The sequence below is a fragment of the Brachyhypopomus gauderio genome, chromosome 5 (genome assembly GCF_052324685.1).
Source record: "Brachyhypopomus gauderio isolate BG-103 chromosome 5, BGAUD_0.2, whole genome shotgun sequence".
Lineage (NCBI taxonomy): Eukaryota > Metazoa > Chordata > Actinopteri > Gymnotiformes > Hypopomidae > Brachyhypopomus > Brachyhypopomus gauderio.
Window position 1 is genome coordinate 32,470,441 of NC_135215.1, and position 26,175 is coordinate 32,496,615.

Sequence of the window (26,175 nt, forward strand, 5' to 3'; positions counted from 1 at the left end):
GCCAAAACCCGAGCAATAATTAAGCCACCGACATCTGGGTCTTGACTAGTGCCTTGTGTCAGAGATGTCGGGGCTTTGAAAAGAGAAACTGGGAAACATAAAAGAAGGCTGAGGGACAGAAGAGTAGGACAAATGAAGCTACCAGAGAGAGCCATCTGCTGCGTGTACTGCTAGAGGTGGCACGGACTTCCTGCTCTTTATCTTCTTGTGTTCATCAAACAGTGGCAGTCCGGCGTGAGCCTGCGTGTCGAGAGGCTTGGACTGCTAATTGCCCCCCAGAGCATCATGAGAGCTTGGGGGGGAGCAGAGGCACCAAAGTGGGGCAACTATGTTTACGTCTGTGTTCCTGACCCACTCCAGCAGAAAAACTCTCAGATCTTTGAGTGTTTCTGAGTGTATGAGTGTCAAGTGATGTGCAGTCACTGATGCTAATAAAACCGACAGATGGGACAATATACTGCTGAGTACTGAGAGAGAGAGACACCGACATGGAGATTCTTCTGTACAGTTTGATCATATTGATAATCCAGTATAGTTTCTGTTTAATCTCTCCTACCAATTAAAGCCCCATGTAATATAAATCTGCAGCATTCCTTTGTTCCCAGAACGCATGCCAGGGGTTTCAGATCTGTGTTCACTATGATAAGGACCAACACTGACATCAGATTAAAACCAAACATTTGGAGACATATAACACCCTAATTAGGGGCACGCTCAAGAAACAACCTGATTCTGTAGTAATAACTTTAGAGATAAATCACACATTTATCTGTGCTAACGGTGCTAGTTCAGGTAATGGGAAGAATCACTTAAGAACGCAAAGCCTGAACGGACAGGAGACGCCTCACTATCGGTCATGCACACCTGCTCTCCAGAACGCTGGGAGAATCCCTACAACAATGAGCGTCATTCTCCAGGGGTCAGGATGTCAGAATGGATCATTATTCCGTCAGTGGTTCAAATCCGAAAGCATCATCCGATATCTCCAACTTTTTCCAGGAATGCAGACATCCTTGATCCTGCTACCCTGACTCTCTCCGACTCCATTTTCCAGACACGCTCCACAGGCTCGGGGGAGTGGTGAGATAGAGCAGATGAGGGGAACAGAGGAATGACAGTAAATTAACGAGCATGATAGCGTGATTAGAGGAGGCGACTGCCCGCCGTCAGGCCGGGCCGGGTGCTGTCATAATAAGCGTGTGCGTTTGTACGGTGGTAGAAGAGGAGTGGGGGAAGGGAAGGAGGAAAGGAGGCAACGGATGAATGGAAGAGGCAGGAGAGCATACAGAGGAGAAGACCTCCTTCCATATGAGTCTCCTCAGAAGACCTCCTTCCATATGAGTCTCCTCAGAAGACCTCCTTCTATATGAGTCTCCTCAGAAGACCTCCTTCCATATGAGTCTCCTCAGAAGACCTCCTTCTATACGAGTCTCCTCAGAAGACCTCCTTCTATATGAGTCTCCTCAGAAGACCTCCTTCCATATGAGTCTTCTCAGAAGACCTCCTTCTATATGAATCTCCTCAGAAGACCTCCTTCCATATGAGTCTCCTCAGAAGACCTCCTTCTATATGAGTCTCCTCAGAAGACCTCCTTCTATATGAGTCTCCTCAGAAGACCTCCTTCCATATGAGTCTTCTCAGAAGACCTCCTTCTATATGAGTCTCCTCAGAAGACCTCCTTTCATGATGAGTCTCTAAACAAGAAGCCAAACCCAAACTGCAACAGGACAAACATGAACATACCAATTTTATTTTTATCCTAATCTTGACTTTTTGAAATACCTAACACAAAACGCTTCATTCCTTCACCATCATTTTTAAGTTTCTGATATAATTTTCTTTAAAACATATTCTATAACTTTGATCCAATAAATTTTTGCCCTCCATTTTTGATTTCTTTGTCTCATCCCAGACTTTCTTTTAAAATGTTATTCAGCTTTAAGTGTTCTACTCTACACCAAGACATTCCTATTGACAAATGGTAAGTGGAGGTACATTCACGTGGAATCTATCCTTCCATGCATGAAATAAAAAGAGCACATACAATGTAATAGGATTAGTGAATAGAAATGAGCCGTGTAGTTCAGTGCTTAATATATTATATTTGCTCTGACTTAATGTGAGCAGCCGAAGACATGAGTGGGTGTGTAAATCTCTGTAGAGGGCCTGCAGCTCCGGCTTGGTGGGAAAAATCACTCAGATAAACTCAAATGAAACAGGAAGAGTGAAGTTATCACCATACGCTATCACCATAGATCACTCAAAATCCCTGCCTTCCCTCCACCGACCTGGAAGTAAATCACTCCTAAGGTTAGTGGTTCAGCTTGGTGGCTCAAAACAAGAACATAACCTATAAGACTATAGATAACATCATCTATCAATGCTCAGGGTAATGGTGGAAAATTTCAGACGACGAACGGCTTTTGACAAAAAGATGGACTATCTTATCCTAACAAAGGTTTTAAATGTAATGGCTTCTAAGTTTCTGATGCAGTGACATATATACGTAATGAGCAAGTTCACTCATGGAATAAAAACATTCCCAAGCAATGGGACAAAACTGCTTTAGTGTGAATTTGATGGGGGATTGATCTCATTCGCAGGGCCATCAACATGATAAACTCCAGAATGTATCGCAAAATAAGAAACACAGCAATCCTGAAAGACAAAGCACTCTATTCCTTTTTATATTTCATACCAAAGGCATTTACCAAAGGAAACCACTGAATGTGTGATGGAGATTCCTATTTGAATCCTCCTATACACCATCCTAGTGGCACACTGCTTAGTAGACAATCAAACCACCTGCCCATCATTTGATTAAAAGAAAGACCCTTACATTACTCACCAAAACCAAACCACCAAAGCACAACTAAGTAGCTGATCATTTAGCCTGCAAAATCCTGGACAAATACGAAACAACCACATGATTTGAATATAAGCAAGACATATTTTTAGCGATGACTATAACTGACCGCAGCACTCCGAATGGAGCCAAATGCAACTATGGCCTGAGCTCATGCAGCCAAGGGCAACAGTGTGTTCCTCCCTCTCCATTTATTCACCAGTGATGGTGTGTCCTAGGTCACGACTATGACCCATCATCCATCAGCAGAGACCCATGGGCACTGCTGTGGGGTGTCTATTATCAGCAGGACTGGTCTTATGATTGGGAAACGTCTATTATGAAGGAGTCCTGCTGGGTGGGTGTTAACTGTTATTAATAAAAGTGACAGGAGGAAGCCGAACGGAGTCTTACCTCATACTCCAGCTCATCGTTCCTCTCGGCGTCGGCCGCCATGTTGGAGAGGTACTCGCTCCCATCGTAACACTCCTGGGCCACGGTGTGGAGAGAGTTACAGCTGGGGGGCAAAGGGTAACAGTGGACAACGTGAGGGGCAAAGGGTAACAGTGGACAACGTGAGAGGAGAGGCTAGAGGAGTTAAAAGAATGATGAGGAGGAAAGTGATGATGATGATGGGTGGTTGACAGAGACGCCATGACAGTGGACAGGCAGAGGAAGAGAAGACGGAGAGAGTGAGTGGAAGCAGGGGAGCAGGAGTGAGACAGAGGGAGCTGAGAAAGTGTGGCGAGACAAACTGAGTCAGGCGCGAGGCGAAGCAGAGCGCATACGGAGACTGAGGGTGTCAGCACATGGAGGAAAGGGAAAACGCTTAACACAGCTTTTCATCACACGCAGACACACACACACACACATACACACACACACACACACACACACACACACACACACACACACACACACACACACACACACACACACACACACACACACACTTCCTTTGTCCTCTCCTCTGATGGCAATGACAGGTGAATAAAGCGTCTGTCATACTTTCTCAGTGATGATGTCATGAGAGGAATAGGGCGTTCTCTAATGAATCATTATAAAGCCTTCAGTCTGTGATGGTGCCCCCCCCCTCCTCTAGTAATGCCCTTGTCCTTGGGGAGAACAGCCAAGCAACCCCACGTTCATAACACAAGGGATTATTACAGACAGCCGCAGTCAGAAATACGCTGTTCCGTACGCTCATATATATGGGAACATGTAAACCACAAAACAATATTAACGTAAATAGTAATATTTTTCAGCAGTGAAGAAAACAAAGAAAAACAATAATAACAACCTCAAGAAGTTTTATGCATTATAAACAATTTGCTCTTGCTCTGCAATTTAGATGCACAACAATATAACAATGGCACAGAAATGGCATATGGATGGAAATATGATGTTATAGCACCTTGAGCAGTGCAGACAAACATAAACAGATACGTGTTGTAAATGTCAGAATGGTTTATTTTTCTGTATCTGCCATGTGGCACGCAGCACTAAGGATGTGAAAGCAGCACAATTACGCAGCTTTATGATCTGTTGTGTGATACAGTAGAAAAACTCACACTTGGTGCATCTATAAAATCTGTGTTGTGTCTGAAGCACCTGATGGCAGCTATGCCAACAGCAGCGCTGCTTTTATGAGACATGTTGATTACGCTGGGACCCTGCAGCAGGCCCAACAGATCTGGACTTAATGTAGGTGTCTCCGCTGTCCTACTTTATAGGTCAATTTGCTTTTAATTACCTAGTAAACCTTTTGTTATTCCACTGGAATACACCAAGCAGCACCGATTATTGCCAGCGTATCTTCAAATAATGGAAACATTTGAGGTCATGTGACAGTGTGTCGAAATGAGGTGACAGTGAGGTACTGATGAACGCACTCCTTTTGGTAGTAGTTGCTGTATGTGTATGCAGCTGTATGTCTATGGAGTTTGTTTGGCTCCAAAATTTTAGACAATAAATTATTCAAAGACCATAGTGCAGTATTGATAATTTCCAACATATAGTCTCTATGAGCCTCTCAGTCAACTCAAGTCACATTCTGTAAATAAAGCCTCACACCTTACATAAAAAACTCCAGTGCTAAAGTGATGAACGTTGTGTCTATAAGCTGAGAAGCATGTCCATTTGTGGAGAAGTTATAGGTTTGTAAACCACTGCCAGTCTAGAAACCGCTAGAGTGTGTTTTGGAGGAAAGGTTACATTTGCACCGTGATGATGACTCCCCGTGTGACCTTACCTGTCTGAGAGCAGGAAGGGGCAGACGTCTGGCACTGGAGGGCTGCTGGGCCGCAGTTTGGCCAAGGCCATGATGTGCTCAAAGGTGATGTCTGTCTGTGTGCACACATCCACCAGCTGGACATCTGGAGACGACCCTTGACCCCGGGGGAGAGGGTTCCGCCGGAGAACCTGGACCACGATGGGGTCTTTGGCGCTGCGGAAGACCTCCACTGCCTCCTCATGACTGGCTCTGGATAAGTCCTTCCCATTCACCTGCAGGAGGAACGCTGATGTTCTCACAGGCGTCTTGGTGATAGTGGGACACTCTGGCTGCAGTTCTGAATGTGCAGCTACACTTTAAGGAACACTGTGGCACTAACATTAGTAAACCGTGCACTTCTGCATTAATAAGCCACAAGTGGGAAATCGAACGTCTTCTTTTCTCCATGTTGCATGTTAGTAACTGCCTATGTTGTTTCTCCCATCATAGTTCTTCATAGTCTCTTTGCCTGTGTTCAGCCCTGACGACTAAATGCTAAATTACCTCATTACATATGCCAGTAATACGAATACTGAAAGGTGTTGCACTGTGGGAGTGGGACACAGTCTCATCTAGTCCAGTCCAGTGGGATGACTCATGGTGCACCAGTGAAAAAATGACAAAAATGGCACAAGCATGCAGAATTTTCTCATATTCTTTGCTGTGCCTATCATCTCATATCCTGTGCGATGTTACCTTTGAATGAGCCTTTTGCTTACTTTACAATGAACATCACATTTCAGTTTGGTGTGTCAGTGAGACTTTTTTTAGTTTGAAGAGCTGGTTTTTGCAGAGTCACTGGAGAACTTCCTTGCAAGAGTTTTGCTATAGTGACACGGAGCACTCACCAAAAGGCTTAGGCAACAATGCTTTATGCAGCATTTCCTTTGAAGCTTTTTTTTTTTTAATAGAGTTCTCTTCATGTCGCTTGTGTGAGAGATATTAGTATGTGCTTCAAAATCAATGTTTGTATCTCCATGAAGGAGAAAACTGGAGCTTAGGATAGCCCCTTTTCTCATCTTCAGGCCCCGAGGGCCCACCCGATACAGCAGTACTGCGCCGTATAATTACCGATGGACCAATGTGTCTGTTCAATTACTACGCAAGTGCAGAAAAGAGCGGATTATTTAATACGTTATATAACGAAGGTCTTGGCTTAGCCACCAAGCCATTTAGTCATTTCCCCCCATATTTAGCCCTTAATCTATAATTGTTCATTGACCAGTTGAAAACAGAGGTGATTAAGGCACCCATGGGACTTGGATGCTATTACAGATAAGCATTTCCTCACACATTGAACAGAAACCAGTTCAAACTATTGTCGAACTGTATCATTACCTTTTCAAATAATCAATCCATCCACACTTAATTCAAGCGTCTATCCACAAATTCTGTCTTGTTTAGTTTCTAAATGGATAAAGAGAGAAGAATATCAGAGGCTCATGCCTGAAATAAATGTAACAGCTGCCTCTCTTAAAGTCCCAAGGGTCAGTGGTTATGTATACTAATGGCAAGCTGCTTTATGCTTGGTTCCCTTAAGGCAAGTCTGGGTTTGGTTAAAATGGAGAATGGTATAGAGTGGATTCAGCTCTCACTGGAGAATATTATCACGAGTAATGAATAACATCACTCTTCTGCCGTTAGGGTGTGTACTGAACATGTGTGGTGATGTCACAGTTAACTAAGAAGAAAGAGATGAAAACCTTTGCCGTTTACATATCTCCTGCATTTTCAATGTTGCTAATAAATCAGGACACATCTAATTTTACATTAGTAAAAGTGTAGCATAAATCAAACAACTTGTACTAATGCTGTATCGAACAGAAGAAAGAACAACTGTACTGCAAGATTACTGGAGGTTACTGACTATAGTCTAAATACTTTCAGCATATGCATTTAATTTCTTTTTAAAGACTTTTTAATGTTGCATATAATTCACATTTGATACTGATTGGCTATTGCTACATTCATCTTCACAACAAATGAACTAGAAAGTGGTTATATGCTCTCCCGGAATGCTATAAATCCTGGAATATGTTTCAGAAGAAAGGCATAGCACACACAGCAGCTCGACATCATCTCAAATTTGTACCATGATCCTCAGTGGTGAGTCTCAAAGAGGACTGGTGGGTTATTCTATTGATGCGTTGCCCTGTTTGCTGACTGCATTGAAAATTGTTGCTCTGTGCATGGCGCATATATGTAAAGAGACCCTGGTTCATTTAGCCCAGTAATTGGGAGGCACAGGGAGAACAATGCGGATGCAATACTCCTGTGAACAGGCTTTCAAACAGAAGATAAGGATCTGCTGCTTGAATATGGTCAAGCCAGTGTGGTTTTCCCTCTCTGCTTTTGCTCCAGCAATGCTCCTTCCATTAGGATTACTACAAAGAACAGCTTGAGAGGGACAGAAAACAGAGTGAAATTGGAGAGAACGAGTGCAGGAGAGAGAGAATAACAGTAAGAGTGAGAGAGCCAGAGAGAGAGAGAGAGAGAGAAAGGGAGAGAGAGAGAGAGAGAGAGAGAGAGAGAGAGAGAGAGAGAGAGAGAGAGAGAGAGAGAGAGAGAGAGAGAGAGAGAGAAAGGCTGCAATATTGGGTAAAAACAACATACGTTCAGTCAATTAGTTGCTTAAGGCTAGCATATGCAAATGACAAAAGAGCAAAAAAAATGTTTTTTGTGAATATAACTAAGTTATTCTAATGGCCTTTACATTAGACTCTTGCAAAGAATTCAAATAATGACCAGATGACACCATGTAAAATTGTTCTATAAAAATTTTGTAGAATTGAATTCTACAGTATTCTACAGTATTTCACTATTCATATAGAATTATTATGTGATATATGAAAAAGAAAATCCAATGGGTTATGACTTGACAGCAATGAAACCATTGGAGAAACTCTAAGACAACACAAGAGTTATTTCTTCGCTCTCTTTGGGTGATAAACACAACCAAATAACACTCTCTATGAAGACACTCCTCGTACTCAAGTGACCTTTGTGTGAAGTGGTGTTATATTAATCAGATGGGCGATAAAATAGGTCAACTCTCCTGAGGGATACTTGAGACGAACGCACCGGGCGAGGAAAACTGGAATCAGCACAATTCCTCACACGGCACTCGCCACACCAGGCTAATTCTCTCCCTCTGCTTCGCTCCTCCGCTCAGAGCAACTTTGCCTCACGTTTACACCAGTCAGCACTGGAAGGCCATCACTAACACTAGGTGTGGGCCCTTCGCCAGGGGTCGTGTTTGCTCACGGAGCCGCTGGACGCTGCATGGAGCACCGCGGTTAAGGTCCAACGGTCGGTTCCTGAAGCCAGGAGATTGGAGACAAAGAACCTGGACTAGAAAAATGAGCATGCCTATGGCGTCTGACAGGCTGGGAAAAACCTGAACAAATCGTAAGTGCTGGCAATGCCTCTCCCTGCTCCAAGCCTAATGGCAGGCAAGACCTTGCTTAAGAAAAAGAAACTATTTTAAACAGTAAGATGTTTTTTTTGTTTGTTTTTTGTTCATTGTTTACATGAGAGCCAGATGGACTCATTAATACCAATTGAGGGTGTGAACAGTAATAACTGGGCATGTATAGACACCTGCCTGGCCACCTTGTTAACATCCTGCTACCTAAGAGAAGCTTAGCACTAACTGTGTTGGTGCGACGCTGTTATCACACAGATGTTCAAGGACACAAGAGACATCTCACAAGGATAATGCATGCTGAGCATAATATGCATATGGGGAGAATGTATCATTTAAAGAGATTAGCTGCTTCACTTGGTGAAGAGTAATGTGCTCTAAGATACAAGGGCGTGTCCCGGGCTGTAAGACAGGAGAGACAGCCCTAGTGTCTTTTAGTGGCGTGATGCTAAAATCAGCCAAAATTACAAGCAACATTATTTGTTCCCACTGTAATTTGGTCCTTAATTACTCCTAATCATAGACATTATTGCTCATTTACAGTGGCCACTTACTGTCAAGCACCCGTAATTCTCCTGCATTTTGCAGAAAACCCATAATGCAACGTTTCAATTTGCATCATTTCTTGTTAAGGTCCATGAATGACAGATCAGTCCTGAGTGGAACCGAAACTCATCTTGAAATATCACGTGACACAAGCTCCAGCAATTACAAATCTGTGATTTCCATCCTGCACAAGTTTATCTTTTTGGAGATGATTCTTGCAAGAGGCGTATTATTTGGTGTTTACACGTGTGTGGATCCATAACAGTGGCATGTTGACTTTGAGGAACTTCTTCTGAACCATCTGAAGTTGAAGTGCTTTGTTCCTAATGAATCTGACTCAGTACCAGCACACTGGACATTGTGCACAGCACTGGGGCTTTTGTAGAAGAGTGATTCAGATAAGGAGAATGGCCAAACTGTGATTTATCCGTTAATGTTTGCACACAGGCACACAACAGCTGTGCTGGGGAAGGAGTCATGTTGTCAGGCTAAATCTCACAGGATGGCCTGTTCATAAACATAGGGCTGCACTACACAAGCTCCTGTCAATCTAGGAGTAAACAAAGCCCTCTTGATGCCTATTTGTGTATAATTCAATCCAATTTCCCCACACTTCTCAAAAATCTCCATAATTCTTGTAATCTTTCAAAAACTCAAGTATTGTTCCATGTCACTTCTTCATGACTAGCTATTGGACAAAGGGCTTGTATTTTATGAAAGGAATATGGAATATAAAAGAGTTGGATGGATGACTGCACATGTAAAAAAAAAACCGGGGGACACTTCCGTGCTTTGAGCTCTAATCTGAACTCTAATATAATTCAAACTTTAATATAATCTGAAGTGTTAATATGAACATTTTAGTAGAACTTGTTTTACTCACAATATGGTAAAAGTAACTCTTCTTTCATAAATCACCTAACAGACCAGTTACTTTGAAGTATGTAAACAAGTCACACACATTTTTGAAAAAAAGAAAGTGCTCTTACATTGTACAAAGTAAAACGAATGCTAGGCCCGGGGGCCTTCACCCACTCTACACAGCCAGGGGCTCCAGACAGGAGCCACACCTAACAGGCCCGTTGAGAGGAGTGTTCCCAAGATGAAGAACTGAATCACTAGAAACCCATGAGCATTACATCAACCTCTTCAGGCCAAAAAGGAGCGTGTAGGGGGTTTATGGTGCGTCTCCCCCAGTTTCTTCATTATCTTTGTTGGGGGTTGGCTGGGGGTCCATTCAGTGCTCGACAGTGAGTTCTGAACGGGCATTGTGCTTGAGATGCCTACTCTCATTTTCATACGCGTTTGCTCCCAAGCGGGACTGAATGAGTGAACGCCTCCTGAGTCACAAACAATGCTCCATTGCCTCGCCCCCTTTTTGCTCCGGGAATCAATTTACATTTTCATAAATAAAATGTGCTGCTCAGGTGAGAGGTGTGGGGCCACTTAGCTGAAGAGCAGCGTTAAGTCCCTGGAAGGGACCCCCCCCCCCCCCCCTCCCCCCCAGCCGTGAGGAGGGGAGAGGGAGCGGGAGAGCCATTCTACCACCGTGCCACCACCGGCTCTGTTCACGCGTCCTAAATGTCTCATTTCAATAATAAGTGTCAGGCTAAAATATGACGAGTGGTCCGGTACAGTAAAGATGTTATGAGTACATAAATCACTCAGGGGGAGACGGCGCAGCCATTCTGGGGAGCCCCCTGCATGTTCTGAGCCGCTCCACTGACACGGAACCGCAAAATAAAAACGGCCCGGGGACCACAAGGGAAATCTGACTGTCCCCCGACATCACAGAACGAGGCGACTGAACATCCAGCCTCAAACCCCCCACCACCCCCCACCAGCAACATAAAACAAGCCGAACACAGCTATACATTAATAGAGCCAGTCTGCTCTGAGATCTATGTCCAGACACATTATATGGGTTTTCAGCAGTTTTCTAGCTTCTGAGGAGCTCTGGTTCTGGTTCTGCTCACTTTGGATGTGGTCCTCAAGTTTGGCTGCTGGTGACCTGTCACTGCTTGCTTTAGGGAGGTCAATCCAAATAGTTAAATGTTTTTAATGCAGAGCCATTTAAGTGCCAATAAGCGAATCTGGCATCCAAGCAATCCTTAAGGCAGGTGTTGTTGTACACAAAGATAAAACCTGGACTTTGTCTTATGAAAGGAAATGAAATGAAAGGGAATTTTTGGTTCTGAAAATTGTTTTAGGCTAATTATCCTGGCACGAGTAAATTCCCATATTACAATAGAAACCTCTTTGTGTTTTTACTTGTATGTAAATAGCAGCACTCTGTTTTTCAGATCATGAAAATTCAAAGCTAATAAACTTGTTTATTTCAGACTCTGTAAAGACCTGTCAAACAGTAAACGTAGCAGGATGTTGGTGAACACCCTAACACAACCTGCAGAGGTTTTACCGCTCAGAGACTTACAGTCTCACTTAATCACAACCATTTAATTTTTGAAAGAAAAAAAAAAAAATCTAACTGCCCATGATGTGTAGTCTATTCTCTGAAAGAAAGAAGAGAAAGGAGAGCGTGTAAGAGAGACGGAGTGGGGGAGACAGAGGGAGGGAGAGAGAGATGATTTAAAAGCCCAAATGACTCTCCGCACATTAATTTGCACATCCTCGACCACAAAGTGCACTGCACAGGAGGCAATTAGTATCTTGTGAGCACTATTTACATAGTGCCAGACATGCACGCGTTCACAACAAAGACGGGCTCCTCCGACTGCCTGTCACTCCCTCACTGATTCCCTCCTCATTATGGCAGGAGAGAGGGTCGCAGGGCGGCACATCAGTGCACATATCAGATGTAACAAGCACACGGGGCACCAAGGGTCAGTGAGGACCTCCGTGGCGTTCCTTCATCTGCCTGCCTGAAAATAATTGGGAGCCCAGTAAGGTCTGGGGAGCTAAGAGGAGTGGACATTGAGAAAGTCCCGTACATAAAAAGACAGGAGACAAAAACAAAGACAGAAAGGGTTAGGAATAGATGGTAAGAAATACAGCACTGTAATCATTCCCAATAAATGCTGACTGAACCAACCCAAATAAATGTTGACTAAACTCACAATATCACAATTTGCCACCAAAATGGTGGAAACACTTAAGTTGATCAAATCTAATATACAATAATATACACAAAATCTAATATACATTTGCTTGCACAGCTGATGAAGGAACTCTGTCCAAAACATCTTGTCTCTCTGGAAACCTCTAGAATTCACTACAATTTTGAGTTAGCTAAGGAATTACCAAACCCTCTCATTAATGTTAGGCTATATATAAAAGTTGCATTCAACACTCAATTCCATCTCTCAGGACGACCATCCAAAAGCATGAAAACAAATAATTAAAAGCACAAGCCACTGTAAGTTTAGATGGCTCATTTTAAACTCAAATGAATCAAGGCAGAATTCAGAATGGTTTACATTGTTCTTATACAAATGTAGTGGCAATGAATACAAATATAGCAATATAACAAAATCTGGTGTTTACCAGGGATTCTACATGGCACCATGACACCAGTCTCTACGCAGTACTCTGAAGCCACAGTTCATGCTTTCATTGTGCATTCTACAGCTTTGTCTGACTCTCTCTCCTGTTGTCTCTTTCAGTCACTCAAAGAACTTAATTTTATGTTGGAAGACATTGGAGTATAGCTGCAGTTAGACAAGAGTCTGACAGAAAAATAGTTCATTTTCTCTCTCTCTCACTTTCTCTCTCTCCCTCTCTACTTCCATCTGAGCAAATTGGAGGTTGTGGCGTAAAGGTTAACAAAGCCCTCTGCCAGAGAAGCTGGGCGATGGTGCCACTAATACAAAGCTGTCTAAGTCTCAATACTGTCTTTTTTGGATTTAGTGTGTGGGAAATTCAATATGCCCATGAGATTAGGCACAGTTCAACACTATTGCAGCAATGAAACCTTTCTTTTCCTGCCCATAACACAACTCTCTGTATCTAAGAGTTCTGTGCACGATTTACATTCACAGTCTTTTTATTACAAATATAAAATATGGGAAACAGATTTCCTTTTCTTTTTGTATCCTAATGACATTTCATCAATCCTCAAATGAATCATCAAACGTCTTCCATTTCTATTATTTAATAGGTCTATTACATGGAGCCCGCACTGAAGAAACATCCCACAGCAGTAATCAAAGAAGAACCTCACAGAACTCTGAGAGCCCTTCTGCTGCGGGCCTGTGCTGTAGGCAGCTCGTTCACAGTTGTAAAACCAAAGTAACATAAAAATGGATCCTTTTGGGGTACAGTTATTAAAGTGTTTGGAGCCATTTCAAAAATGCAAATTGAAAAAACTCAGTAATTGCAGTTCAGTCCACACAGTATCTCAAGTTTCCTGTCAGCCTTATCTTCACGTCAGTGAGCATTTGGGGTCCACAACACCTTAATCTGGAATGCGTTTTGATTTTTGATTAGCTCAGCTCGACTCAAACTGATATATTTATTTGTTTCAAGGTAATTGTAGACAAAGGAGCTTTCTTTAAAAAGAACATGCAGGAAGTCATTATGAAGTTGAGCAATGTAGCTTCAGGACAGCGATTGATGCTGTAGCACTTTACACAAATTCTAAAAGCTACACTAGTCTGTTCACTCTTCTCTCAAGCATGTGAATAAAGAAATTCAGCTCACATGCTCAGAGACGATTTCCACTGTGCAGAAGCGCTTACAGTTACACAACAGACGTCCCAGAGTGACATGGCCCTCGGGCTAGAGACACCACTCAGGAAAGGGAGCCCACCTCAACCCAGCATGCACCAGACACCACCAGACTCGGGCTTGATCCAATGTGACTGACAACCTTGATGGAATGTAAAGCTTCTCAAATTGCATATTTTAAGAAGGAACGTTAAGAGTATTCCATCTCACTGCCTGTGCCAGGTTTAAAAGAGATAATGTATCGGCTTGGAAAGAGCTATGACTTCAAGTGCTAATGCTAAGTACAGAGTCTCTGCAGTATAGGGGGTGAGGTGGTCGTTGCACATATGTATGTGTATGTACATATAACTGGTGCTAATTTGTGGCTACAATTACAGCACTTGTAAATATGTCCGAAATATATTTTTGATGCCTGCTCATAAATAATTTTCTTTGGCTAACTCAACTTTGCTAACGAAGTACTGGGCCAGTGTCGAGCAGCACACAGCTGACTCTTAATGCGAACCCGAAGGCAGACGCCACTCAACACGCTTCTGAACACATAACACTGCTGGTCTGCTCGGCCTGCACAAACACAATGTACCGCCACTTCATCGCAAAACAAAATCACGCAATTTGCCAAAGTGAAAGTAGCTCCAATCTTAATAAAGCCAATCTATGTTTTCCAATACGTGAACCCTCATTTACGCACGAAGAAGATGAGCTGATTAACTCTACGGATATTTGTCTGCAGCTATAGGAATGTCGGTGGCGATGATTGTCCTTAAGTCATGTCCGCGTTTGCATGGAGCTCACTGCATTAAAGACTTGTCATTTGCAGGAAGATTTCATCAAGTGCTTACATCGCATGGACAAGCCTACTACCTGTTAATGAAATCAATTATGCAGCGTAATAAAAAGTGGAAGTCTCTCCATGTACTAGTGAGTATGCCAATGTGGATGTAACGACATTCATTTCAGCCACGCTTTCCACAGACGAAAGCCTGTGTGGGTGTCTGTCAAGGAGATGAAGTCTTACATACTAATCCCAATGTGCTTGCATACTAATCCCTAGGTGCCTCCACACTAATCTCCAGGTAGTACACTTGTTTGGTTTGCTGCAGATCCGAGTGGTGTGTCTGAAGTCACAGAAGCCTGCTATGTGCTTATAAATAGTGCATTTCAACTAGAATGAAACACGACTACAGGGAACGCGGTATGTCACTGAGCTTGGCTGCATGAATGAATTCAAGCCCTGAATGGATGAGGTGGAGGGGGTGTTCTGAGTGTGAACGTCTCCAGTGTGATGTGTGTATGTGCATGTGTGTGCACACCCATGTGGGACCACTCCAGGCCGCTGGGGCTGGACACTAATAGCTGTAATGAAAGATTGTTTCTCGGAGGGTTTACGCTCATGCCGGAGACAGCTAGTGTAGTTCAGTACTGCAATCAGCCTACACTCCTCCTGTAATTTACCCCCACATTCACACGACTGATTGACTAATGAACAAATTTTTTACCACACACACACACACACACACACACACACACACACACACACACACACACACACACACACACACACACACACACACACACACACAGAGAGAGAGAGAGAGAGAGAGAGAGAGAGAGAGACAGATAGAGAGTTTTCATAGAATTGTTATGAACCAATTCATCTTTAAGAAGCAATTTAATAATCACTATATCCAGCACATTGGCAGGAACCAAACTGGCTTTGAATGTGAATGAGGCACTTCATGTTAGCTGAAGCATGAGGTCAGACACACAGACTACACTGATCAAACTGCCTGGAAGACTGCAAACACTGTCAAAACCTGCTGAAAAAAATAACACACAAGACTGATGGTGCTGAGCCTTTATTTCCTCTTTATGTCCTATTGAAATGAAAACAACCATTACTTTTGAATGGCTAAAATAACTACATTTTGCCCTATTTACTGTTTTATATTTATGCATATTTATTTAGGTGCAAAACCAGCCAATCAGCCTCCCATTTTGGCAAAAATCATGTCTCACAGTGATACACATAGTGCAGACATCACAGATTTTGATTCACTTTTTCTTTTTTAAATAAAGGAAATACATTCATTTCTAGATGAATATACTCAGCTAACTTCCTGGAGTGTTTATATGACAAATAACAACACCAGGTTTTCTATAGCCAGGGTTCAGAGGCCTCTTGGGCTGAAGTGTGGACATCCAGGGATGGCTGGGCTCTCGTTCCTCCTGCCCCATGAACAGGTGCTTAATGGACGGGCCACTCTGCCAGACATGAGGCAAGAAACCTTGTCATTAAAACCAAATGCTGTGAACTCGGCACCAGGCTACTTTTCTGCTCACTCCCCTCCCAGAGTCTTCCCGTCCCTCTGAATCTCTCTGTCTCTTTGTCTCTCTCTATCTCTGAATCTCTTTCTCTGTCTCTGAATCTCTCTTTCTCTGTCTCTGAATCTCTCTGTCCCTTTCTATGTCTGACCAATGCAATTCAGAGTGCCGATGTGGAGTGCCTTGTTCTGGAGTGTTCACTCTTGGTCTCTTTCTCCCTAACTCTCCTATGAGACAGAAGGAGAGATTAGATTCACTTAGACCACAGTGCCGTTTGGCACGGACGCGGACTCCACGTGGAGCCAGTGTAACGCGAGGATAAGACCAAATGGCTTCCACGGTGGGAGAGACGAGGGAGGGAGGATCCTGGGGAGATCACAGAGGACTGGGAGGAGGAAAGGGTGTGGTGCATCTGTTCCAAACTCATCTAGTATTTTATAATTAGACGAGCCCAATTGGTTTGGAGCAAAGCGTCTGTTGTAGTGTGATTTTTCCGCTAACAATTCTACAGGACAGAGCTTGGCTTGACACTGTCGGTGAAGGCTATTAGTGAACCCAATGAAAATATCAACCATATTGTGTTGGAGAGGAAGTGTGTGTTTGAAGATGCACATAGACGGTGCACACATTTACAGATACACCATTGACAGAGGGGGAGAAGCTGCATTTAACACACAAACAACACAGACTCTGTAACGCAAACCAGTCAGTAGACAGTTCCACACCATCAGCTTGCTCACGTCAATCACAAAATGTGCATCATGTAATAAACCACAAATATTTAACCACAAGGTAAAGACAGACGTCTCTCGCTCCACCAACGACACAGACCTTGCTGGGTCTAGAGCTGTAGCGATACTCAATTTGCATTTTGAAACTCTGGAGTCAACACGTGTGCGCTTTAAGGTCCTCACGGTTTTGACGCTTCAGAGTGCACTAGCAATCACGAGGAGCAGGCTCCACCCGCAGCGGGGCTTACTGCAGCGGCCTCCGCGGGTGTGTGGACACCAAATGTTCGGGAGCCCTTGCTCTCAGTTCATTTCATGCACGGGCTGCCATCGATGACAGTACGGGGAAGACTCTGCAGAGGAAGCCCTCATTTCTATTTATGCATTTTAGGAAGTGGTTGTTTTTCCCATATGCCCCTTCCGTGTAGGTCAGATCTGGGCAGAGGGGGAAAAAATAAACAAACAAAGGTTTTCCTAAGAGGCTTTGAATGGCGAACAGGAAGGTGGAGAGGTGTGCATCAGACCGCAAGGGCTGGGCAATGCTGCAAGGGCTTGTCTGACCCCAAAATGTGGTGCAGGACCCATTGGGAGAATTGTAATATCGGCTAATTACCTGCAGTGGCTAGCCGGGGTTGGATCCCCCGGCTTCATGGTTCTGGATTATTGCCAGAAATGATGAAGCTTCTTTCCACTGGGAGAAAGCAGGCAGGTTAAAGGCACATCTCCATCTCTGTCTCACTCATTGATTAGTGCCAAGTTTAGCCTTAAGCCGTCCCTTAGCAGCCTGTAAGGAAAGCGTTTTTACCCAATCAGCAGTTCCAGTGCCCCCAGGTGAGCTCTTCACCTTACCCCACAGTGCCCACACCAGACATGAAGGTTAGTGTGTGTCCAACCCTCCACGTCAGTGTATATGGCTTTAAGGGAAATTAGATTCTCCAAGACACTAGACAGCTCTAGAGTTTGTTCTTCAGTCTTTGGCCCAGACTAATGTCTGCTGGAATAAACAAAGAATCCGGGACTAGTACGTGTCTCAAGAAATTCTGATTCTTTGAACTATATTAGATGTGCTGGAAAAGTGTTTTTTTTTTTTCGAGAGTTAACATTATGGAAATGTATGTACAGATACTCCACAATTAAAAAAATTCGAATCAGTACCAATTACATAACAAAGATAACATCACACATTAGGTGTGTCTAAAAACTAGTCGACATGCTGTGGAAGTTGTGCATGATCGTGTTTACTCTGCACTGGTTCAGTTTTGTAGTGAACTCCGAGTCTGCTCCAGGCATTGCACACTATCACATCATCTCAGCTTTGACTGACAACTTCCCACAATGTTCCCCTTCACCGAGTGGTATTCACAATGCCAAAAAGCTCTGAATCACACACCTCAACTCACTACCCCACACACACACCTCACCTCACAGCCTCACACACACACACACCTCACCTCACAGCCTCACACACACCAGGGTGACTGACAGATGTGGTTTGGAAAAAGAACTGATGTGAGTGATGATACAGTGAGTGTTAACTCTCCGTTGACAGTAATGGACTTTCTGCTCCGTTCTTCCTGGTTGTCCTACTGCTCCAAGTGTCAGTACCTGTTGTGAAGCCACCTGTGATACGCAGGAATGAAAAGCTATATAAAATTTGATCAGTTCGATCATTAGATTTGATCAGCTTGCCGTTTAACAACTACTGAGGCCTGCATTTTGTTGACTTCGACATTTAAATAAATCCTGGTTTACTTTAATGAACCCTTAACAAAGTAATGACATTACAACTAAATATTCACCACCACTAAAGTCTGAGTAAAACGTCCCTCAAACATTTCCACGTAAACAATGCAACACCTCATTGTGTTATATTTGTAACACTCCCCACACATGCTTCCTCTCTTTCGCACGCACACACACAAATGTCAGAGAAAGCATTTCCCCTAATAACAGCCCTCATATCTGGAGTCTTTTGTGAAGCACAGCCCTTCAAGCTGCCCATGCTAATGAATTGCGGCGTGCTTTTGTCCTGGTCCTTATCATCTCCTGGCTGAGTTGGGCCGGGCGCGGCGCTGATCCTCGGAGGTGCGTCTGCCTGGCCATCAGCCCCGCCGCCTCCCTGTGCCTTATCAGGAGCTCTGCAGAGAGCCCACTGACCCGGGGAGGGACGCATCCAGCGATCCTCTCTCTGGGAGGGTAGGTGGGGGTGGAGGGTGTTCTGAGTAGTCCCCCCCCAGCCCCAGTGAGCTCAGCTGCCTGTGACCCCCCCCCCCCCCCCCATCAGTAGGCCTTACAAAGTGAGGCAGGCGACATGTGCAGACCTCCTTATTGATAACGGATCAAATGAGCACCTCTATTTGGACATCTAGCACATTTCTCTAAATGTCAGAGCAGATATTGAGGTGGAGATATATTTGAGAAGGGCGCAGCATGCTCAGTTATTAACAAATGGAGCAGATAAGAGGGACGGCCAGGCAGACTAGTGAAAACAGGCCTGTTCTCAAACTGAATGGCAAGCTTTCATATTCTTCATTACCAGGACCTTCTGTGACTGCTATTCTTTTTGGGGGCAGAGAGGGTGATCTTTGGCTTGAATGTAAAAGAGGTCAGTTCAATTCAATGAAAGCCCTCGATATTTTTGCCTCTCTCCTCTCACAAGCACCCTCTGTAAATACATCAACGCTGACCATGAAAAACCACAGGAGTGAGCCACAGAATTAGAATTTCTGCTAAACACTGAGCTTGGGAGTAAGCATACAGAAAATAGTGCAGTCATTATTATTGTAATTTTTTATTATTACTAATGCTAATAATAATAATAATCATCATCAACTTTGTCATTATCATTGTAATAATAATTTTTATCTACAGCCATTTTACTTAAATTCTGAAGGCATAATATTTATGAGGCAGTTTGAACTAATATGAGATATTAAACAAGAGTGAGGAGATTTGGACCCACTAGCTTGCTGGGAAGTTTAAACATTTAAACAGCTGTATGCCAGACTAAATATAGATATATTAATTCTAAATTTAACAAGAAAAACATAAAGGTAAAAAACACAGCTCTATGGACTTGACATTAAAAGCTAGAACTCACCAGCTCACTCCTGGTACACAACAATTTAATGATAATGGAGAGCAAGGCTGCTTGTGGAACCACACATATACCAGACATAACATACATATACTAGTCACAACTCCCATATATCAGTCATAACACACATATACCAGCCATAACAGATATACCAGTCATAACACACATATACCAATCACAACACCCATATTCCAATCATAACACCCATATAGCAGTCATACTATCCATATACCAGCCTTCAGTTATAACACACCCATATACCAGTCACAACACCCATATACCAGTCACAACACATATACCAGTCAAAATACACGTACACCATTGACAACACCCATATACCAGTCATAACAGCCATATACCAGTCATAACAGCCATAAACCAGTCATAACACACCCATATACCAGTCATAACACACCCATATACCAGTCATAACACACCCATATACCAGTCATAACACCCATATACCAGTCATATACATCATAACACACACATATACCAGTCATAACACACCCATATACCAGTCATAACACCCATATACCAGTCATAACAACTATATACCAATCATAACACCGATATACCAGTCATTGCACACATATCCCAATCATAACACCCATATACCAGTCACAACACACATATACCAGTCAAAACATTCATATACCAGTCATAACACCCATATAGCAGTCACAACACCCATATAGCAGTCACAACACCCATATAGCAGTCACAACACCCATATAGCAGTCACAACATTCATATACCAGTCACAACTGCCATATAGCAGTCATAACACACATATACCAGTCATAACACACATATACCAGTCATAACAGCCATATTCCAGTCAAAATACACATATAGCAGTCATAACATTCATATAGCAATCATAACACCCATATACCAGTCATAACCAGAGGTGGGGACTCGAGTCACATGACTTGGACTCGAGTCAGACTCGAGTCATTAATATTAAGACTTTTGACTTGACTTGAAAAAATATTCAGAGACTTAGACTTGACTTGGACTTTTACACCAATAACTTGGGACTTGAATTGGACTTGAACCTGTTTACTTGCAAAGACTTGATTTTTTTTTACCCCAAATCTAAATTTTAAAACGCATATTAATATTTATAAAGTGTGCCCCATTAATTTCATTTCCGTCCTTCTGACGCAGACCGGCGTTACACCAGATTCTGTGACCGTCGAGCTTTGTGACCACAGGGGGCGCTATTTCACAGTTTCTGTTCAGAGGCACAAACGCTTTACGAATGCTACGTAAACTACGCTGATGCACTTTCTTTACTCGTTTTGTTGGTGTCCACGAGCCAAAATATGACAGATGTTTATATTTACAAATATAAATTCCAAGTTTCAGACTTGGGACTTGACTTGACGGTTGCTTGTCTTGACTCGAGACTTGACTTGAGTTGACTGTCTTTGCTTGAGACTTGACTCGGGACTTGAGGATAAAGACTTGGACTTACTTGAGACTTGCAAAACACTGACTTGGTCCCACCTCTGGTCATAACACCCATATACCAGTCATAACACACATATACCAGTCACAACACCCACTCTACTGGCCTCCAAAATGTCACTGGAAACAAAGCATGAAATGCTTCATGAATGTGGGCTCGTAAACCCTATCGCATGACCCAAACCAACCTTCACTACAACAGCCCATCAGTCCATCAGCCCATCAGCCCATCAGCCCAGGCCCTTCCCTCACCTCTCAGGCACAATGCTTTGACTCGAGCAGAGGGCGTCTGCCATCTCTCCAGCCTAATTGAGCATAATCAGGTGAGTGCTAACTCTTGTCCAGTGCCAGTCAGGCAGCCCCATGTACGATCCTGTGGAGTCACATGACATGCTTTCGGTTTTATTCACTGCTCTAAAGCCCGGAGCCAAAGCTGATGAGGATGTTGTCACCCCAACACGCACATGGAGAGCCAGGCGTTTCATTACGCTACAAACAATCCCTTCACTCCGATTTACGTCTAGCCATAAAGGACAGAGATTGCTGCTTTGAAATGCATAAAGTGTCATTTATGTGGAGGGGTCACAACCGTTTCCCCACACTGAATTTAATAATGTGTCTATGCCAGTGAAAAAGAGAAAATATAGTGCAATATTTCATTTAGTGCTCTCTGAAGAGGAGATGACCAATGTGGCAACACTGTATGTAGTACTACTGAGGCTGGTTTGCCCTTTTGACCATCAGATTTGACATACAGCTCCTCTACAGCCGTCATTTGCTGGTGCTTTTGTTGTGACTGACAACATATGGGAAAACTAGATAGCCCGTTTAGCTCACTTTGACAAATGTTGGCTACAGTGCCAATACTCGACTGTTACAGATTTTAGTCAACACAACCCTTCAGAATGTTGTCTGCTTTTCGATCTTAATAATTATCCTGCGTTCTTCATGTAAAACAAAAAGTGCGCATTTCTGAATATGTCTGCGTGTCTATTATGTGAAAAAAAACTCTGTCTGGGGTGCCTCTCATGCTATCTGCGGGGTCAGGGGGATTGGGCGGCGATTTGATACATGGCTGGAAAGGTCAGCGGTGCTCTTACAGGGATAAGGAATAGGTGCTAACGCTAAAGGTCAATTCATCAACTCTCTCTTAAATCCTCGCTTCCTGAACGAGATTTGGAGGACTGAGTGATAAGGCTCAGCGAGCCCGTGTCTGGCTGGATAATGTGTGTGCCCTGCAGACCACACTTCTGATTATCACCCCCACCAGAAGAAAGGGAGGCAGGGCCAGGGGCTGGAGCGGGGCAGTGGAGCAGCTCTGTGATGACTGGGTACCGGACAGGCGTAAATACGTGCAAGAGGGTCCGTCAAACGAATAACTAAATGCAATCAGCAACAAAATGTTTCACAATGCAGAGGCTATGCAGCATTCTGTCCCAACCTACAGTTTCAGCTGTATCCCAAAGACTTTCTACTACCATCATGTACTACATGAGGTACTGGACTGGCTCATCTTTGGAAGCCCCAAATTTTTAGACAAAACTGACCTAAATGACACTTATAAGAGGGATACGTGTAGTCAGAGCAGGCAGAGACCAGAAGTTCCTGTTTCTAGTCTAAGACCTCCCTGTTCCTCAAGTGTTTGCCTTCTCTTCTTCCAACACCTGATTCATCTCACATGTCCCAAAGGGGTTCGGAATGAGTTTATGAGATCAATCAAGCATGTTAGAACAGCGCGAGCACAGTAATGCAGAGGAAGGCGAGACGGGTCCCGTACAGCCAGGCTCTAAATATAGAACATGACTGACGCATCATATAGGCCGCTCCATACAGACAGCCCGACAGGCTGAATATCAAATTATATTAGAACAGAAATCCTGATCATATAATTCACTCCAATGACTGCAGTGTGTGTGTGTGTGTGTGTGTGTGTGTGTGTGTGTGTGTGTGTGTGTGTGTGTGTGTGTGTGTGTGTGTGGGAATGAGGATAAACAAACATTCTGGGGTAAAGCAAATATTCTGTCATCACATCGTATGTTTTAGAGTGGACCAGATGGAATAATGATGGAGTCAGCGGTTCAGTCTGGTATATGCAGGACGACATTCAGGCCCACCCAGCATAACATGATGGATCTCAAATATGATAGGAAGAGAGAAGACAGAATGAGATCTTAACAGGACTGCAATGATGAGAAATGCTCAGAATTGCAGGTATCCCTGGAAAACATAACATATTCTGTTTAAATGCAGGAGTATCCATTTCCTCCCTCTCTGAGAGAGAGAGAGAGAGAGAGAGAGAGAGAGAGAGAAAAGAGAGAGAAAGAGAGAGAGAGAGAGAGGAGGAGGAGGAGGAGAGATTAAAAATTGTAGTAAGGTACACAGTTTCCAGAGACACAAGACATTTCGGACAGAGGTCCCTCATCAGCTGTGCAAGCAAAGTGCCATGTGTGTGTGCGTGTATATATATATATATATATATATATTACTGTAATCTCCAGACTGTAGACAAGAGATCAATCAAGTCATACATTCTTCTTTTTTCTCCTTTGTTCTCTCCTATCAATTTTAATGGCTGAGGACGCTCAGAAAAAAATGTAATAGGACAAGAAGATGGATGGGAACATTTGTGGTGAAGAAGCAGGAGATGCACCAGGATACCAGCAGGGTGAGCAGGGCTGGGTAGGGTGTGGAGACCCCAGGACATTCACACACACACACACACACACACACACACACACACACACACACACACACACACACACACACACACACAAGACACACACAAAGACACACACAAAGACACACACAAAGACACACACACACACACACACACACACACACACACACACACACACACACACACACACACACCCACAAGGGTGACCCAAGCATAAAATTCCCCAGTACGGATGAAAGCCATTTGTCAAATACATGCATTCACACCTTTCCGTTTCCACATGGTAGGGAGAGCATAAACTAAGGAGAACCCACCCATCCTCAAACCCTCTCCACACACCACACACACACACACACACACACACACACACACACACACACACACACACACACACACACACACACCACACACACACTCACACACACACACTCACACACACACTCACACACACACACACACACACACACACACACACACACACACACACACACACACACACACACACACACACACACACCCACACACACACACACACACCACACACACACACACACCACACACACACACACACACACACACACACACACACCCTTCCTTTGACTTACTGTGACCATACCATTACAGTCTGTAGCACTGCCAAAGGCTCCCCCATAGGAGGCGCTCTCCAATAGATTTTTATGACTTTACAGAAGGGTATGTTTGAGTGGGAACATAGCCAACTGATCAAAACCCCCTTTAAAATTCCTCTTTTATCTGTGGAGGCATTTAATCCAAACTGTAACAGCCTTCTCCAGAATGTACACGAGCAAAAACAGGCACGGTAGGTGACCGAACAAAATGTTTCAACACCACAGGAACCTGTCATACCTGTCATACTCAGTGGTGTGTATCAGCCTCACATCCATGCATCCCAAGTCGCACTAATTAGCCCAAACAGGACACACACCAGTGAGTGCAGCTCCGCCCAGACGCTTAGTGAGGCTCACATGCACACTGGAACGCTTGTAATGCACGAGCAGCTCAAAGGAAGAGGAGAGGACAGATGACAGGAGCACAGAGCACCCCATACGTGCAGCGTCATGAGATTTGTTATGAGTTCAAAATAGTCACAAGAGGACATTAGCAACAATCAGAAAGAACCCGACTCTAATGTCAAGAGGGAAAGAAACAAGGAGAAGGTGAGAGAGAGAGAGAGAAAGTGAGAGAAAGGCAAAAAGAGAGAGAGAAGGCAGAGCGAGAGAGAGGTGATTCCTTGGCTGGGGGGGTCAGGTGAATAGGAGCTGGCCCTCTGGTCCTGGGCCAGCGTATGTATGAGAGTGGGGGGAGGCCCAAGGGCCAGCGGCCAAGGTGACACTTGCCAGCACTGATCTCAGACCTGCCTCCCACACTCCCATTTGTACTGCTGATCCAACATGAGAACTCCATGTTGAGCTGAGACCAAAACCTGTTTTCTACAGAGGGCAGTGGAGTAGGAGACTGAGGTGGAAACTGCCAGCATCTCAGTTCAGCCATCAGGCTTTACAACCACACTTTCATTGAGTGGCTGTGCTCCAGAAATGTGAACCAGTTATTCCCTCAGATTTACTCACCCGCTTCTAAATGAACAATACTCTACATGTTAAGCTTGTTAATCACATTACTGATACATTTTACTAGCCGGCTGCTGGTCACAAGGGTTGCCACAGGGCGGGAACTAACCTGTTTACACACTGTAGGTGGGTAAATGTGTTTTGCTGGGACAGGGTCCGCCGGGTACGTCCTGTAGGTAATACGGCAGGGGAAACATGATGTTTACATTGCTCCATTGTCTCGTAGAGCTTTTAACAGGACATTTGCTCCTTTGCTACAGTAATATTCTTCCACTCATTCATCCCATTCCTCGTTGGCCTGTAAATGCAGACACCCTCTATTCCCCGCTCTCTCCCTCTCTTCCTCCCCCCTCTCTCCCTCTCTTCCTCTCCCCCTCTCTCCCTCTCTTCCTCTCTTCCCCCCCCCCCCTCTCCCTCTCCTTTTCTTCTTATCTCCATCTCTGTGAGATGCGAGAAGCTGGCGAGGTCGTGCTCTCTCTCAGAGGATGAGGGATGGCGGCGTGTGTAGGA

General features: G+C 43.9%; 1 protein-coding gene across 4 annotated transcripts in view; it reads right to left on the reverse strand.

Annotated features, from left to right (window-relative positions):
• Positions 1–26,175, reverse strand: part of LOC143515165 (PDZ domain-containing RING finger protein 4) — a 107,690-nt gene that overhangs the window by 11,833 nt on the left and 69,682 nt on the right. For all 4 annotated transcript variants that reach the window (XM_077007185.1, XM_077007186.1, XM_077007188.1 and 1 more), the window contains 2 exons: positions 5,097–5,350; positions 3,260–3,362 (listed from right to left, as the gene is read on the reverse strand). In XM_077007185.1, coding sequence (XP_076863300.1) covers positions 3,260–3,362; positions 5,097–5,350 — 357 coding nt within the window. The remainder of the gene's footprint in view (positions 1–3,259; positions 3,363–5,096; positions 5,351–26,175) is intronic.